Below are 15,954 nucleotides of genomic sequence, written 5' to 3'. Positions count from 1 at the left end.
ATTGGTTTAACCAGCGAGTATCACTGTTCAGATTATTAGCATATTCTTCATGTTTTTCTCGTGCTTGATGGGTAGAATAAGGTCATATTTGCTGAGGCAAACCAGACCACTGCTTTGGAGCTTTGTAATTCTTTTCTATTCTTTTGTAAATATTACACGGATAAGATAATTGTATTCTTGGCTGTTCTTTGGTAAGTAGTTCTCAACAAAGATTTTAATACAAGATTAAATGTAGTATTTAGTCTTGAAAGATTAGAGAAAATTGATAACTTGGCTTAATGCTAGGAGGGGAAAGCACGGATTCCGGGAGGGGGATAGAGTCTTAATCCGGTAGGGGATGGGTCATTCCAACACTGGTCTACCTCGGCTCTCAGTTCTGGGCCAGTGGTCTCCCACTTTGGCCCAGATGATTAAGAGGTGACTGTGTATTCATTTTCAATCTTTTTTTCTTTATTAAAAACCAGAACTGTATAACTCAGAGAATAATTGTAAGATTAGGTTTTGACTACGGCCTGTGAGTCTTTAAAAATTATGAGATGCCTGAGGTAATCTTGGTGGTAAATTTCGTAGTGTTGAAATCTTGATCAAGGGTTGTGTAGCCTCAGAATCCTGAGTGGCAGGCTCAGAAACAGAGGCGTACAGCATAAAGAAATAGGATTTATCATCAGTCCATCATGCACTACTCCAGGAACTTCATAAGAAACTTAAGAAATATGATATAGTAAAGGTCAGAAAATTTCTCTTTATGAGTGGATAGATTAGAAAAACCAAAAATGTATATGTGGCGATTATAAGAGAAACCAGTCTGTTTCAGATTCATGTCTAAATTGTGTGATTTCTTTTTTTTTCCTGGTTTGAAGTTCAGTTTATTTGATTTATGATTCATAATGGCCATCATTGAAAATGGTATATCACAATGGCACAATTTATAAAATAAAATAGAAAATGTATACTTGGGACAGATTCACCATTGTCAACAGTGGATATAAATCTATATTGGAAATAACATTTCTAATATTTTGAATTTGTTTGGCTAATTTTATCAAATCTGATTAGTTCGCCATTATTGTTATCTGGTAATGTGGCTAAGGAATGATTTATTTTTTAACTTCAGTTTTCCAAGGGTAAGGTCTTTCTGTCTTCATCTAGAAAGTTAGCTATCATGTAATTAGTCAGAACTCGTTCAGGTGACATAGTTGTCTAAAATATGAAATCAGGATCAGACAGGTTAACTTTGAAAATGTCAGTTTTATAATTCTAAATTAGAAGAAAACATTTATTCCATTTCAGTATGGATAGTTGTAAGTAATAGAGGAAAATAGAACTTTTTTCTTTAATTTTATAATGAAAATTCCTTACTTGTGAAATCAGGAGCACTTTTGGCATCAAATAATAGAAAACCTGAGTAATAGTAACTTAAGCAATAAAATAATTTAATTCTCTCCAGAAGTAGGTCTGTGCGGGCTGGTGAAGTGGCTCAGTGATAGCAGCCAAGGACCCAGGCGTTTTCCATCTTTCTTCTCTTTCCTTCTTTCTTCCCGGCATGTTGGCTTTCCACCCTGAGGCGTTTCACCCCACTGTCAGGAGATGATGGCGAGGGCTACAAGCATTGTAACTTTACACAGCCATATTCAAGGCCTTCTTTTTACCTCTCTTTTTGTCGAGGAGCAGAATCTTTCCCACCCTTAAAGCAGTCATTCGTAAAAAGAAACTCCTGGCTCTGTGCAGGCGTGGTTTCTGTCTGGGGCTGGGGAAAAGTCCACCTACCCTGAGCATGTTGCTTTCAAAACAAAATCATAGTTTTATAAGGTCAACAGGAATTGTGGGGATGGCTGTTTATAATAATGAGAAACCTGAAATACTCTAAATGTCTCTTAGTAGGTTAAGAGAATGATTAGATAAAGTATATGTCCCCTGTGCACATGTGTACGTGTTTTTCTAGGTAGATTCCTAGAAGTGGAATCTCTAAAGTAGCCAGTTTTAATGGATAACACCACCAGAATATCTCTTTCCACATACCCCTACCATCATTTAATAACACCACACTTTTAAAATTTCCATTTCCCTGAGTACTTGTAACGTTGAGCATCTTTTATAATATGTTTACTGATCATCATATTTCTTCTCAAAATTGTGTATTTGTATCTTTTCCCTATGTTTCTAATGGATTGCTGATCTTTTTTTGTAATGATTTGTATGGTTTTTAAATGAAGTTATGTTAATTTTTTATGCTGTGTAACAAATGACTACAAATGGTAATTACTTAAACACATTTTTTATTGCACAGTTTCTTTAGGTCAGAAGTCTGGGCATGGCTTAGCTTGATATTATGCTCAGGGTCTTAGAAACTGCGGTTCAGTTGTCAGCTGGGGCTGCAGTCTTATCAGATGCTTGACTGAGGAAGGATCCATTTCCATGTTCCCTCATGTTATTGGAGGAATTAATTTTCTTGGATCTGCAAGACTAAGGGCGTCAGTTTCTTGTTGGAAGCTACTCTCAGCTCCTAGCGTCCACTTGCAGTTTCTTGCCATATGTGGCTTCTCTGATATGGCCACTTACTAACACATGACAGCTTCTCTTTCAGAGTCAGTGACAGGGAGACTGTCTAGCATACTTGCTAGCAAGGTGGAATCTTACGTATACATGAAACATAAGCACCAGAGTGACATCCTGTCACCTTTGTCATGTTCTGTTGGTTACAAGCAGGTCACAGGTCTTGCCCACACTCACAGGGAGGGGACTGTACACACTCGGGCACAAACACCAGGAGATGGGTTCGTGGGGATGACCTTGAAGTCTGCTACAACCATATTCTACATTTTAATCATTTATCTTGTGTATATGTATAAAATAAATATCTTCTTCCTTTGAAGATATTTTTCCAAAGAAATATCTTGTCTTTGAATTTTTCTTATGGTGTCTTTTGTCATATAAAACTTTTACATTTTGATGTATAGAAGTTCTTTGATCTATTCTTGAAAGTTTTCTGTAAATTTGGAACTATTTCAAATTAAAAAATATATTTTTTAAAAAGCAAAAATGCCCACGACTCTAGGTTGTATGTTAAAAAAAATTACATTTTAAAGTTAATGATCACACTCTTGAATGTAATTTCATAATTTGTGTGGCAGCCAAATTTTTTTTCTGACAAAATATCTGCTGAGATTACATGGGAGTTCAGTGGGAAAATACATTTCAGTGCTATTTATACAACTTTTCAGGTAGATCTAAAATACATAAAGCAGGAGCATTAACTAGTTGCTTTGTTTCTACTGGTAGATTTTAAAGGTTTACTTGAAACACCTTTTTTTTTTTTTTTTTTGGTGAGGAAGATTGGCCCTGAGCGAACATCTGTTGCCAATCATCCTCTTTTTTCTTGAGGAAGATTGGCCCTGAGCTAACATCTGTGCCAATCCTCCTCTATTGTACATGGGACACTGCCACAGCATGGCTTGACGAGCAGTGTATAGGTCCGCACTTGGGATCCGAACCTGTGAACCCCAGGCCGCCGAAGCGGAGCACGCGAACTTAACCACTTCACCGTGGGGCCGGCCCCCTACTTGAAACACTTTTAAACTATCTTCTTCCATGAATTTCTCTCTTCTTGTTTATGCATTTCCATAAGAATAGGGACACAGATGTTAGCCCTATCATTCTTTCTTCCCAATCTAACCAGTGACTTTACTGTTAGTATATATCTTTGCAAGCTTACAGCTTACTGTCAGCACCTCTTTTACTTATCTCCAGTGGGTCTCAAGGTTAAAGTAAATGAAAAATAGCTTTTGCCTTAGAAGAAGCTGAAAACCAAATTGTTTTGGTCAAAATGTGATTCTTGACTTATTTGATAGTTTTCCATTGCTGTATGCATCCCAATAGTTTCGTGGCTAATAACCAGTTAGAACTACTGTTGGGCACATACTTTGTGTTGGGTAGTGACTTATCAGCTTCACATGTTTCACTCAATCCTTCAACAACTCTGTGAGACAGATACAGTAAAACTCGATGCTAGTGCACTCTGTCATGACGTGAATTTGGAAATAACACAATTGGTGCCTGTCTTCAGGCAACCCTGTCTAGAGAAACAGGTCCTCTGGTCTCCACTGTTGTCCTGGTCCGTTTTCCCAGAGGCAAGCTGTCAAAAGGAGCTCCCGCTAACTTGGAGATTCTTGGATTCGCTGCTCCTTGGCTTCAAGCCCCAGCCGGATATAGGATCCTGGATGCCCACACGGATGTTGCTGTGGGAGTGGGCAGCTGCCACCAGGTGGTACCCTACTGTAGTACCCTATACCCAGATCTCTTGACTGTCCAGCCTGGCTTGGTCATCTTATTAATCCCCATACCAACCTATATGTCATGTGACTGACATTAAGTAGGCCTTCAGAAGATGAATAATAGGTTATTTAATGGGATCAGGATGAATGCTAACTTAAAAAATATTTTTTAATCCCCAAGTGAGAGATTGTGATGCTGAAAAATTGTGACCCATTCTAGACCCATTCTGAACAATGGTTATTTGTGAGTTTGGTCTCTATTATGATATAAGTTCTTCTTATGACTGAGAAAATGAGTTGGACAGAAGCTGCCTAGTTATAAAGGATATAATTAGGAAATCTGTTTATGTAACTTTAATTTTTCTTTCTTCAGTCATAATAATTATATATAGTTCTTTCCCATTCTGGCCAACTGGAGGAACCTGTTAATTTATGAACATTAGATCTAGTTTTCTTCTTTAATTCAAAGAATCTTACATATAATAGGCTCTCATATTACCTGCTGGTTCAACTGTTTTCAAACCAAGTCTTACTCAAAGTCTACCTGTTTCATGAAGTATTCTCTTTCTATAAACCAAATCTTTGTGTGTTCTTTGATACTCAGTTTTTACTTTTTTATTTTTTTATTTTTTATTTTTTTGTGAGGAAGATCAGCCCTGAGCTAACATCCATGCCAATCCTCCTTTTTTGTTGTTTTTTTTGTTTTTTGTTTTGTGGTGTTTTTTTTTTGCTGAGGAAGACTGGCCCTGAGATAACATCCGTGCCCATCTTCCTCCACTTTATGTGGGATGCCGCCACAGCATGGCCTGACAAGCGGTGAGTCAGTGCATGCCTGGGATCCGAACCCGGGCCGCCAGCAGTGGAGCGTGTGAAGTTAACTGCTACGCCATGGGGCCGGCCCCAGTTTTTACTTTTTTAAATTGTGATTTCATACTGTTTCTCTAATTTGTTAGACTATCAGAAGCAAATTGTCTTCTTTGTTGCATATTTTCTTTTGTATAAGTGTTAGTCGTTGATTAAGTCCACTAATAGAGTGACGGTTAGTTCCAGTTCGCCTGGGACAGTCTTGGTTTGCATCTATTGTTATGGCTTAATTATTAACAGCTTCCTTTTTCACTCTCAAGAGTACTTGGTTTAGACAATAAATGATTTTAGTCATTCTACTCAATAACAACTTTTAATTGTGAGTTCACAAAAATTCTTAGGAGAAGGGAAAAAGACAAAAAAGTTCAGCTGAATTTTTTTTTTTACCTTGTATAACATATTTTTTCATTTTAATTAAATTAAATAACGTGAGCTGTTAAATATAAGTCTATTTCTTGAATATTGGTTAATGGAATGGTGCTTTTTTTTTCCCTTTTTTTTCAGGTATTTTAACAGCAGTGATAACAATTTACAGTATTGGGGATTGGATTATCCACCTCTTACAGCTTATCATAGTCTTTTATGTGCATATGTGTAAGTTTTTCTCCCTTAATGTAACTCTAAATACTTATGTCCTTAGCAGATGTAGTAAGAAACAGTGTGGTCTGGCTTTGTTGAGTAGAGGAGAGAACATTTGTAGCTACTATTGTATTATGGTTTGTAAAACACTATACCTTTACAATTGGGTTGTAGGAAAGTTATCTGTCAAGAGTCTGAACATTTCCGTAATTTCTTTGGAGGACAGGCTAGAAAGAAATGCAAAAATCTAGCTTTGTTTTGAAGCAGAGCTGTTACCAACTATGCATAGACTACTGAGAAATGTATCCAGTATGGTTAGTTGTGCATAGGAAAGCTTCTTTCTGGAATGGCCCAAAGTAAATGAAAAATATAGGTCCAAGTGGTATTCTGACTAACCTGTCAAGTTAGAAACTAGAATCACTCTAGTGTTTCACTTATGATTTAAGATCAGGATTAGGATTCCTTCTCCTTTTACAGGAATGGGATGGTTTATAGAAGATTATGAGCTTCTCTTTTGTGGAGACCCAGTTCTGCTCTGTAGTGACTTGACGTGTGTCAACAGATGCTTCTTCACAGTATCTTCTGAACTCATCTCATTCGTTTTACTATTTCATATTTTGTAAAAATTAGCTTCCTGGATTAAAAATAAGTCCCTAAACTTCATGATAATCAGTTATCCTTTGCAGTGTTCAGGGTAATGTAATATGATTGAAAACTTAATTTATCTTTACCAATTATGTTTAGTTTTATGCAATGATATATGATTAATAGCTATTTATTGTAGCCAATTGTTATGATAACTGAAAAGATTATAAACTATAAAACATCATCCTCTGGTCAATGCTAGCATATTGTTCTTTACAAAGTGTGTGTTTAATAAATGAAATGTGACACATCAGATTGTTTTTACTTAGGGAAGAGTTGTGAAGGTGGGGCTTTTAGTAACACGTTCCGTGGTTTTGTTGGAAGATGAGCCAGGCAGACTGTTTTATAGCTTAAGACGGTGTCACACAATTAAATTAAAAGAGTAAGACTTAAGCCTTGACTCTCGCTTTATGAGAGCAGTGGCCACTTCTCAAAATAGCTTCATATGTCCTCAGATGTCCTGGCTGTTAAAAGGGATGAGGAATAAAGTGCATGTACATATGCTTTGGTTTGCAGGGCCCAGCTTATAAATCCAGACTGGATTGCTCTCCATACATCGCGTGGATACGAGAGTCAGGCACATAAGCTCTTCATGCGTGCCACAGGTAAAAGAGCAGTAGGTATCGGGTGTGAAATTTGGTTTTCAAGAATATTTTGGGGCCGGCCCCGTGGCTTGGCGGTTAAGTGCGCGCACTTTGCTGCTGGCGGCCCAGGTTCAGATCCCGGGCGCGCACCGACGCACCGCTTCTCTGGCCATGCTGAGGCCGGGTCCCACATACAGCAACTAGAAGGATGTGCAGCTATGACATGCAACTGTCTACTGGGGCTTTGGGGGGAAAAAATAAAATAAAATAAAATAAAATGCTATATATAAAACTACTTGAATAAACTGACTCATTTAAAACAAAAAGAATATTTTGGACATACTGATAAATAGTTTCTATTATTGTTCTTACTGACTTTTAAAATTGTGTAACTATACATATGCATATATCTGTACAATACATGACCAAATGGATATGGAAGCTAAAAACAAGAGCAGAGAGGAATGTTCTGGGTGCTTTATGTTTATTATTATCCCACTTAATAATTTGAACAGCCAAATGAGATAAAGACTATTATTACCCTTATCTTAAGCTGAGGAAACTGAGGCGCAGTTAAGTGAGGTTAATAGCCCTCCTGAGGTCAGATAGCTATAAATTGAACTTTTAGTTGTTCAGGCTGTTGCTTTAATGTCCGAATTCCAAATCCTTTTCTTAAAGTAAACCTTACAGTTGTATCTCATACTTCGTTGCTAAATTAAATACAGTCACGCCTTGCTTAATGATGGGGACGTGTTCTGAGAAAAGTTTCTTTAGGTGATTTCATCGTCGTGTGAACATCACAGCGTGAACTCACACACACCCAGACGCTACAGCTTCCTACACACCTAGGCTGTATGTACTAATCTGTGGGACCACCGTCGTCCGTGCAGTCCCTCTTTGACCAAAACGTCATTATGTGGCATATGACTAATCCGTTCAGCCAGCGTTGACTGAGCATTGATTGTGTGCTGTTCTGAGAGTTGAAAGTCATAAGCTTAGATTTCATTAAAGCTTTACATGACCTAGCCTTTAATGGTAGCCTGGACCTTTTCCTTAATCAGTCTGGATTTAGTCAGCGTGTGTTCTCTTTACTATTCATTCGGTCCTACAGTCTCAGGCCCCGGACATCATCTGTCTTCCTGTCTTTCCCTCTCCCGCTCCGCTCCCCTCTCCCCCAACACTTTCATCCTCTGAGCTGCGCACTCACCACACGGTCATCTCACTTCTGAGCCCATAGCTGTATCCGCAGGGAGCTCACAACCTTTACAGACAGTCGATTCTGTGTTCCGAGAGCCCCAGTCATTAAAAATTTCCTTCTTCTGTTGAACCTCCACTCATCATCTTAGGTCCTGTTTCCTTGGGCTACATAAAACAAGTCTGACCCTTTTATACCTAACAGCCCGCAGACATCTGAAGTCACCTCTTCTCCAGAGTAAATGTTCTTAGATGCTTTAGCTGTTCCTTAGAAGACCCGTTTGTTGAATGGGATTCTGGTTTTGAGGCCTCTGGTTATGCTTCTTTGAACATGTTCCAGGTTGTCAGTGTCATCCTAACTGTGGCATCTGGAGCTGAGAATAGGTGGCCTGCATCTCACACTGACAGTGTACTGTCACTTACCTCATTCTGGACACTGTGTTTAGTACCAGAACAACAGGCTTTTTGGATAGCTGTGTTGTACTGTTGAAGTACGTAACGTATTTGTTTTCCTTTGTTCTAAAAGGACTGAACATTCAGAATTATGAATTGCTTTTTTTTTTTTTAACTTGTTTCAGTTTCCTCCTCACCTGGGTCTCTCAAGCTCTTTCTATGCATTAATTAGCAAAATTTTATGTATTTTGTATAAATATTAACATTTTAAAAAGATTCTCCTAAGCATCACCACATTTGAGGTATTCTTCACAGCAGACAATTTGGAGATATTGAGGGGAAAAAAGTGTTGTTTTTGTTGCTTTGAGTATTCTTAATTTTCAAGTCCATGTCAGAGCAAAGAGAGAATTAATTTTGGATACAGGTAATTGATCTAATGTGTGAATTTGTTAGAGAAAATTAAAAGAGGCTCTGTAGTACCACATCAGTTCAAATTAGGCACAGGTGAAGGGAATGAGAAGGGCTTGTCCAGAGTGGGTGGGAGCCCGTGTTACTAGAATTCCCACTCAGGGTTGGAGGGAGGGAGGCAGTTAATAGGTTATTGTAGATCATGATGGACTCACGCTAAAACTCATTTGCTTGTTTTTCAGTGTTAATTGCTGATTTGCTGATTTACATACCTGCAGTGGTTTTGTACTGTTGTTGTTTAAAAGAAATCTCAACTAAGAAAAAGGTGAGTTTTAAAGCAATCTGATATTTCATCTCTGAAATGTTTTATTAGCTTAACTATTAAGTTTTAGAGCTTAAGGAAGCCGTGCTTTTGGGGACTAGATAAGAGGGAACAGTATATCTTTTGTCGATATATTTTCATTTAGAAAACATCAACTTAGAGTAATTGTTTAAATGTCCAACTATACTAATAAGATGCACTGAATTTTACAAGTTATGTGCTGCTGAATTACACAGCATGCTGAATTTATTGCTTAACTGGTAAATCTCAATTTTGAGTTGGCTTGTGAGAATGACTAAACTGAAAGGCATTTTGAAAAGTTGATATATATTCTTATGTTCACAGTTAGATATTCTTTTTGGTCATTTTATATGAGTTAATCATTAGATTAACTTCTCTGATTTGTATATCTAAAAGTATTTTCTCTGACAAATACCTTTTAGTGTTTTTTTTTTCCTTTTTACTGAAGTATCTGATGTCACGTCCATCAAAACTTTAGTGTTTAAAGAGTTGTTTTATAAAAATGGAATCTTTTGATAAACAGAAGGTAAGAGGGGAACATTTGCTACTGTGGTAAATGAAACTGCACGTTGCCTCTGTCTGATTCAAGTAACAGATTACTTTCTTATTTCACAATATTTTTCTTTACAGATTGCTAATGTGTTATGCATATTGCTGTATCCAGGCCTTATTCTTATCGACTATGGACATTTTCAGTATCCTTTACTAATTTAGAAATGAAATCAGATGTGTATTGTGAAATCGAGGCCCAGCTTGTACAATGTTATCTTCCAGTAATGTCTTTTCAACATCCTGTTTGTGAGAGGTTTTCATGTAGTTGTGTGTGGCTGTGCTCGTTCAGCTTTACCATATTCTGTGGCACGGATACACACAATTCTGTTACTGACCGGCATTTGGGTTGTTCCCAGGTTTTGGCTCTGATGAGTATGCTGCTGTGAACATTCTTGTAAATATCGCTTTGTACCCCTATAAGTGTACTTCTTATGAGTGGAATTGCTGAGTTATAGGATGTGGCCATGTTCAATTGTAGATCTCCCCAGATGGTTTTGAGTGTGGTGTACCAGTTAACACTCGCATCAGCAATGGTATAAGAGGTCTGGGTGCTCGTCTTAACCAGTTGTCAGTCATTTTCTCTGTAACCATTCTGGTCAATTTGTAGTGGTGTCTCCTCTGTGATTTGAATCAAACTCTTGAAGCTTTTGGGATTATGTCATTTTGTGGGGACACATTTTTTAACCACTATGTACTTTACTTTCCTCATTTGTAAAATGGAGATAATAGTAACCCTTACTTTGTAAGCTTTTTGAGAATTAAATGAATTAATCTTTGTAAAGCATTTAAAATAGTACCGGGAGATACTAGGCACTAAGTGTTTATTGCTGTTATTATCTGTTGTTTCTGCTGCTGCTGCTGCTGTTACTGTTTTTCACTTTCTGGGCTCTGAAAGTTTACAGTGATTTGTTGAGACGTAGGTAGGTATTTTGACAGCTGTTTTGGACACTCTATGGGTCATTCATTTTGAAAACTCAAGTTCTTCAGTTCTGTGAAATTCTCTTACATTATTTCTTTGATAGTTTTCTCACTTCATTCTTTCTTGAGCTTATTAGTCAGATGTTAGATCTTTCATCTCCGTCTTGAGCATCTCTTTGTCTTTTTGTTTTATGGTTTGGAAGATGATCTTGACTTCATCTCTAACACTTGTATTAAATTTCCTTTGTTTTGTTAAGCATATCTTAAAGTTCATTTTACTCTTTTTTTTCCCTACTGTTCCCTGAATTATTTCCATTCTTCTAGGGTTAGTTTTTTCCTCTTTTCATTTTGTTTCTTTTTCTGTCATAGGTTTTCCTTCGACGTCTGTTTGGTCTTAGTGTATCTTTCTAAGAATAAGGCAGAAGAAAAAGCTGTATGTGAGCTCTCTGTATATTTGGTCCACTGGAGGGTATGTGGGCAGGGAGCTGGCTGGTACACTTTGGGATCCTTGAATGTCAGAATGCGGAGGGCTTGGCACTGTAGCATTAACTTATATACTAGCTGCCCAATAGTTTATTCCGTTTCTTTGGAGAAATAGTCCTTTTGTTGCCTGGGGGTAAATGTTTTGGCTGCCAGATAATCTTCGCACAGGAGTGAGGTGGGATTGGATTTCTCTGTCTAGGGATTTTCAGTCAGTCTTCTTGTTTTCTTTTCACCGTATTAGTTGAGCACTCCACCCTACTTAGCGTTTCCAGGGTTTTCTAGGGGCTCACAGGGGGGTTGGCTCCTTGCTTGCCTGAGCTTCCTCTGTGCATTCTCTAAGCTGTGCTTCTTCCATCCTGTTTTATTTGTTACCACTTTTCTGTCTTCTTTCTGTCTTCTAGAAATGTGTTGAAATCTTTATCTGTTGTAGCCCATCTTCCTGTTCTCTTTATGGCTGTGAATTTATACTTTTAAAAATTCCCTATCATTCTAAGGGGTTCTTAGGAAGGACAAGGAGGTAAACAGTGCTCAGCTCACCATTTTGAACTGAAAATCTAATTGTGATGTTGTTTTTTAATTTTATTTATTTATTTTTCCCCCCAAAGCCCCAGTAGATAGTTGTGTGTCATAGCTGCACATCCTTCTAGTTGCTGTATGTGGGATGCGGCCTCAGCATGGCCGAAGAAGCGGTGCGTCGGTGCGCGCCCAGGATCCGAACCCGGGCCGCCAGCAGCGGAGCGCGTGCACTTAACCGCTAAGCCACGTGGCCAGCCCTGTGATGTTGTTTTAATATAACAATTTTATTAGTTTCTAATCAAGCACCTATATTAATTTATATTATTGATGCATATTATAGAGGAAGTATAGTGATATCAGTAAGTTTCGTGGGTTTTTTGTGTTTTTGTTTTTTTTTTTTTTACTTTTGGAGCATTGTTTAATTCTCTAGATTTTGGTATGTTGTTTTAGCAATATTGTAAAATAGTCTAGCAGAAACAAAGCTACGTGTTAACTATTTAGAGTTCTTTCAAACCTAAACAAATCAGTTTCTCTGTTAGGAGATTTAATATTTTTGAGGCCATTATTTATAATTTCAAATCTGTTAATCACTTCAGTACTTTCAATTTCTGTGTAGAAACAGCTCTCATTACATATATTATTTTAAAACCACATAAGAAGTGCACTCTGTAAAATGAAGATCCATCTCCTTTGATGACTGAGAACTTCCTTGACGCAGGAACAGGTATAACTCCGTGAGCCTCGGCTTTGCCCTGTGGGGTGTCCTCGGCGTGTCCTGCAACTGGGACCTGCTGGGCTCACTGGCCTTTTGTCTGGCTGTAAATTATAAACAGATGGAACTGTACCACTCCTTGCCATTTTTTTGCTTTTTACTTGGCAAGTGTTTTAAAAAGGGCCTCAAAGGAAAGGGGTGAGTGGCTTTTAAACACCAGAATTCGAAACATTGCTTGAGAGAATTTATTGGGCAGACTGACCTGGAGGATGCGGGCCGTCCACTTTGCCTTTTGGTGATTTCTTATTAAGGCGTCAGCTGCGGGGTGAGTGCGAAGAGAGACTGTTCTGTTCTCTATCATTTATTTTAAATCCTTCTGCCTAGAGAAGTGATTCGATCCATGTCCCTTTACTGGACGTAATGTGGATTGGCATGTTAGAGCGTTGCTGTAGGATTTCATCTCTTTAGAGCTTCCTACATTATATCCTTATTAGAAATACATCCCAATTTGACGTTTTTCTCCATGGCTGCCGAGGACTGGCATCTAAGGTACATGTTGACGAGAGTGGGGTTGTCTTTTTGTTGGAGCAGTGCACACCTGAACAGGTGTGCATGTCCTTCTCTGACTTGAGCGGACTCCCATCTTAGACCTGTGCTGGTGGCACGGGTGGATCATCAGCCCGCATTGGCGTTCCTTACGCTGAGCGAGACCCTCCCAGTCTCACTGGCCGCCTCTGTTCCTCTTCCAGGTTTGTACTGTTCATTAAGCTGGCTTGCACTGTGCTGGCGTCCTTCGTCCTCTGCTGGCTGCCGTTCTTCACAGAAAGGGAACAGACCCTGCAGGTCCTAAGAAGACTCTTTCCCGTTGATCGTGGATTGTTTGAGGCATGTTGAGAAACTTCCCTCTCACTCCTTTCTGTGACAGCACCTTCCCGTGACCTTCGGGGTTTCACGCAGAAGACACACAGGAATAGTAACTTGAGCGCTCTCCTCTTCCAGTCACTCGTGCCGGTTATTTCATGCAGTGCGTAAGCTCTGGCTCAGCTGGCGTTTTCTAGTCACTGCATGAGTAGGTAGTATTTATGCCATCATGAGATCTGTAATTCACTTCTACATGTTTCTAATGAAATAGGGTCCATAATGAAAGACAGCATGAGAAGTTGCTCACAAAGTTAACAACTCTGTAATTTTTTGATTTATAGTCTCTTTTTAGTCTTAGGAAATTATTTATTAAACTAATAATCATGTTTTCTTCAGAAAGATCTCATAATTCCTTATGAGATATATAACCTTTATCCATAGTAATTTTTAATGAGGATCATTCATTTCATTTCATTTAATGCTAGGTTAATCACTCTTGTTAAACTTTTATTACATGGATAATTTGATTTAGATTTAGTAATTAAATTAAACAAACCATTTTCCTGAAACAAAAAAGGCCTTTTAATAAAGTTAGAGACAACATATTTATAGATAATTTGCTTTTGAATAAACATTTCTTTTAAAAAGAATTAGAAAATCATATATATCTTTCTAATTTTTCAACATATAAATTGCTATGGAATATCTCTCAGGGGATCAGTAGGAAGATGGAACCAGCATTTTGAAAGAGACTAAGAGTTTGGTGTTGTGAAGGAACAGAAATGTGTGACTTGTGTGTTGATGGGGATGATGATGGTGATGATACTGATAATCATAAATAATCACTATATTATCACGGCCACTTGCTTACCAGGTGCCACACTCTTCACGTGTTATCTTATTTGATCCTTTTAGTGCTCAGGCAGCTGTTACACCCACTTCACAGACCAGAAAACTGAGGTCAGAGATTCATACAGCTGGGGTGTGGCAGAACTGTGATTTGAACTCTGAAAATTGTGCTCCTCACCTTATATGGTCTCTAACCTTGACACCTGTATAAAGAACAGGTTAAGTTCTCCGTGCAAGCTGCCTGATTCTTTGCCTTGCCTTCCATTTCAGAAGTGGTACTTACCGGGATAATTACAAAGATGAGTATCACGCACGTTTGATCGTGCTGCTGGTCACCTCCCTTGGCTTGTTGTCCTCAGGACCTGAAGAGCATGTTCACTGGTCCCACAGAGGGCAGTCGGATGGTGCAGTCATCAGCCATACCGCTTCTTGATGTTGTGCCTGCACGGCTGTGCGTGGAGCAGCTGTGTAGACGGGGGTTCACGGCAGAGAGCTGTGGTTACAAATTGAATTTTGAAAGCAATCCCAGCACAACTGCTGGTGTCTTTAAACTTCTTGATTTATTGGCAATTAACTCCTGTCATTGCTAGTAGCTAGTAGATTACTCTAAATAATTTTAAGTGTGTGATAAAATGGGTCAAATTACAAAGATTTCTTAGAAGAATTTCCGAAGATGAGTAACTTCTGTACTTAGGGATCATGTGCTGCTCTTTGAAAAAATATTAAGTATTTCTTGGGAATTCTTGGGAATGTCTAGATTATGATTGACTAGTGATTTAACTCAACTCCCATTGCTAAAAATGAAAAATGCTTGAGCTTGTGAGTGAGTGTGAGTGTGTGTGTGTGTGAGTGTTCATTCCTTGGAGAGTTTAATCAACTTAGTTATAAAATTGTGAACAAAAGCTTCACATGTCTCAGAGTTTATTTATTTAGAGATTATGGACTGTACTTCATGGAGTTTAATTTTTCTTTCAATTATACCAGAATGTAAAACTAACAAATCTCTTTTCAGGATAAAGTCGCCAATATTTGGTGCAGCTTCAGTGTCTTTCTGAAGATCAAGGATATTTTGCCACATCACATCCAGATACTAATCAGGTAAGAGACACAGAGTTGGTATGTAGTGTTTATAAGCTGCTCTGTAAGTATTGTGGTAATGTCTCATGTATCTGGCATTGTTAGGGAATGAGGTCTTCTACGTTAGTGAATTTTCCACATTACATAAACCTCTCTATACAACGAGACTCTCTTACGTGAACGTTATTGCTGCCTACTCCCTCCTCCTTCAACAGCGGGTACACTAGAATGACTTCATGTTACCTGGAATAGTCATGATTCTCGGGGGTGTCTGTCGGGGTTCAACCAGAGGAGTGGAATGAGGAGGTGAGCGTGTGTGAATTTATTACAAGGAGTTGGTTTATAGAGTGGGGCTGGCTAAGCAGACTGGACACCCACAAGGCAGGCGTTCGGAAGGAAGATCACAGGGAGGGGAGAGCGATTCAGACCCAGCTGTGGTTTGGAGTCTCTGAGCTCAGGGAAGGCCTAGGCCCTCTTTATTTATTTATTTATTTGTGTGTGTGTGAGGAAGATCGGCCCTGAGCTAACATCTGCCACTCCTCCTCTTTCTTCTGAGGAAGACTGGCCCTGGGCTAACATCCATGCCCATCTTCCTCCACTTTATATGGGACGCCGCCATAGCATGGCTTGCCACGCAGTGCGTCGGTGCGCGCTCAGGATCCGAACCAGCCAACCCCAGGCCACTGCAGCGGAGCGCTTACACTT

The 15,954-nt window shown here is 38.8% G+C and overlaps 1 protein-coding gene across 5 annotated transcripts in view; it reads left to right on the top strand.

Moving 5' to 3' along the window:
* Positions 1 to 15,954, top strand: part of ALG6 (ALG6 alpha-1,3-glucosyltransferase) — a 64,875-nt gene that overhangs the window by 14,114 nt on the left and 34,807 nt on the right. For 4 of the 5 annotated variants that reach the window (XM_087449624.1, XM_087449600.1, XM_087449607.1 and 1 more), the window contains exons 4-10: positions 5,640 to 5,729; positions 6,876 to 6,964; positions 9,181 to 9,263; positions 9,912 to 9,976; positions 12,475 to 12,660; positions 13,212 to 13,347; positions 15,185 to 15,270. In XM_087449624.1, coding sequence (XP_087305750.1) covers positions 5,640 to 5,729; positions 6,876 to 6,964; positions 9,181 to 9,263; positions 9,912 to 9,976; positions 12,475 to 12,660; positions 13,212 to 13,347; positions 15,185 to 15,270 — 735 coding nt within the window. The remainder of the gene's footprint in view (positions 1 to 5,639; positions 5,730 to 6,875; positions 6,965 to 9,180; positions 9,264 to 9,911; positions 9,977 to 12,474; positions 12,661 to 13,211; positions 13,348 to 15,184; positions 15,271 to 15,954) is intronic. The other variant, XM_087449614.1, reaches the window with a different exon arrangement.

This window comes from Ceratotherium simum, chromosome 2 (assembly GCF_057802395.1).
Source record: "Ceratotherium simum simum isolate JZ-2026a chromosome 2, ASM5780239v1, whole genome shotgun sequence".
In the NCBI taxonomy this organism is placed as follows: Eukaryota; Metazoa; Chordata; class Mammalia; order Perissodactyla; family Rhinocerotidae; genus Ceratotherium; species Ceratotherium simum.
Note: the sequence above shows the minus strand (reverse complement) of the source record. Positions and strands in the feature narration are given on the sequence as shown.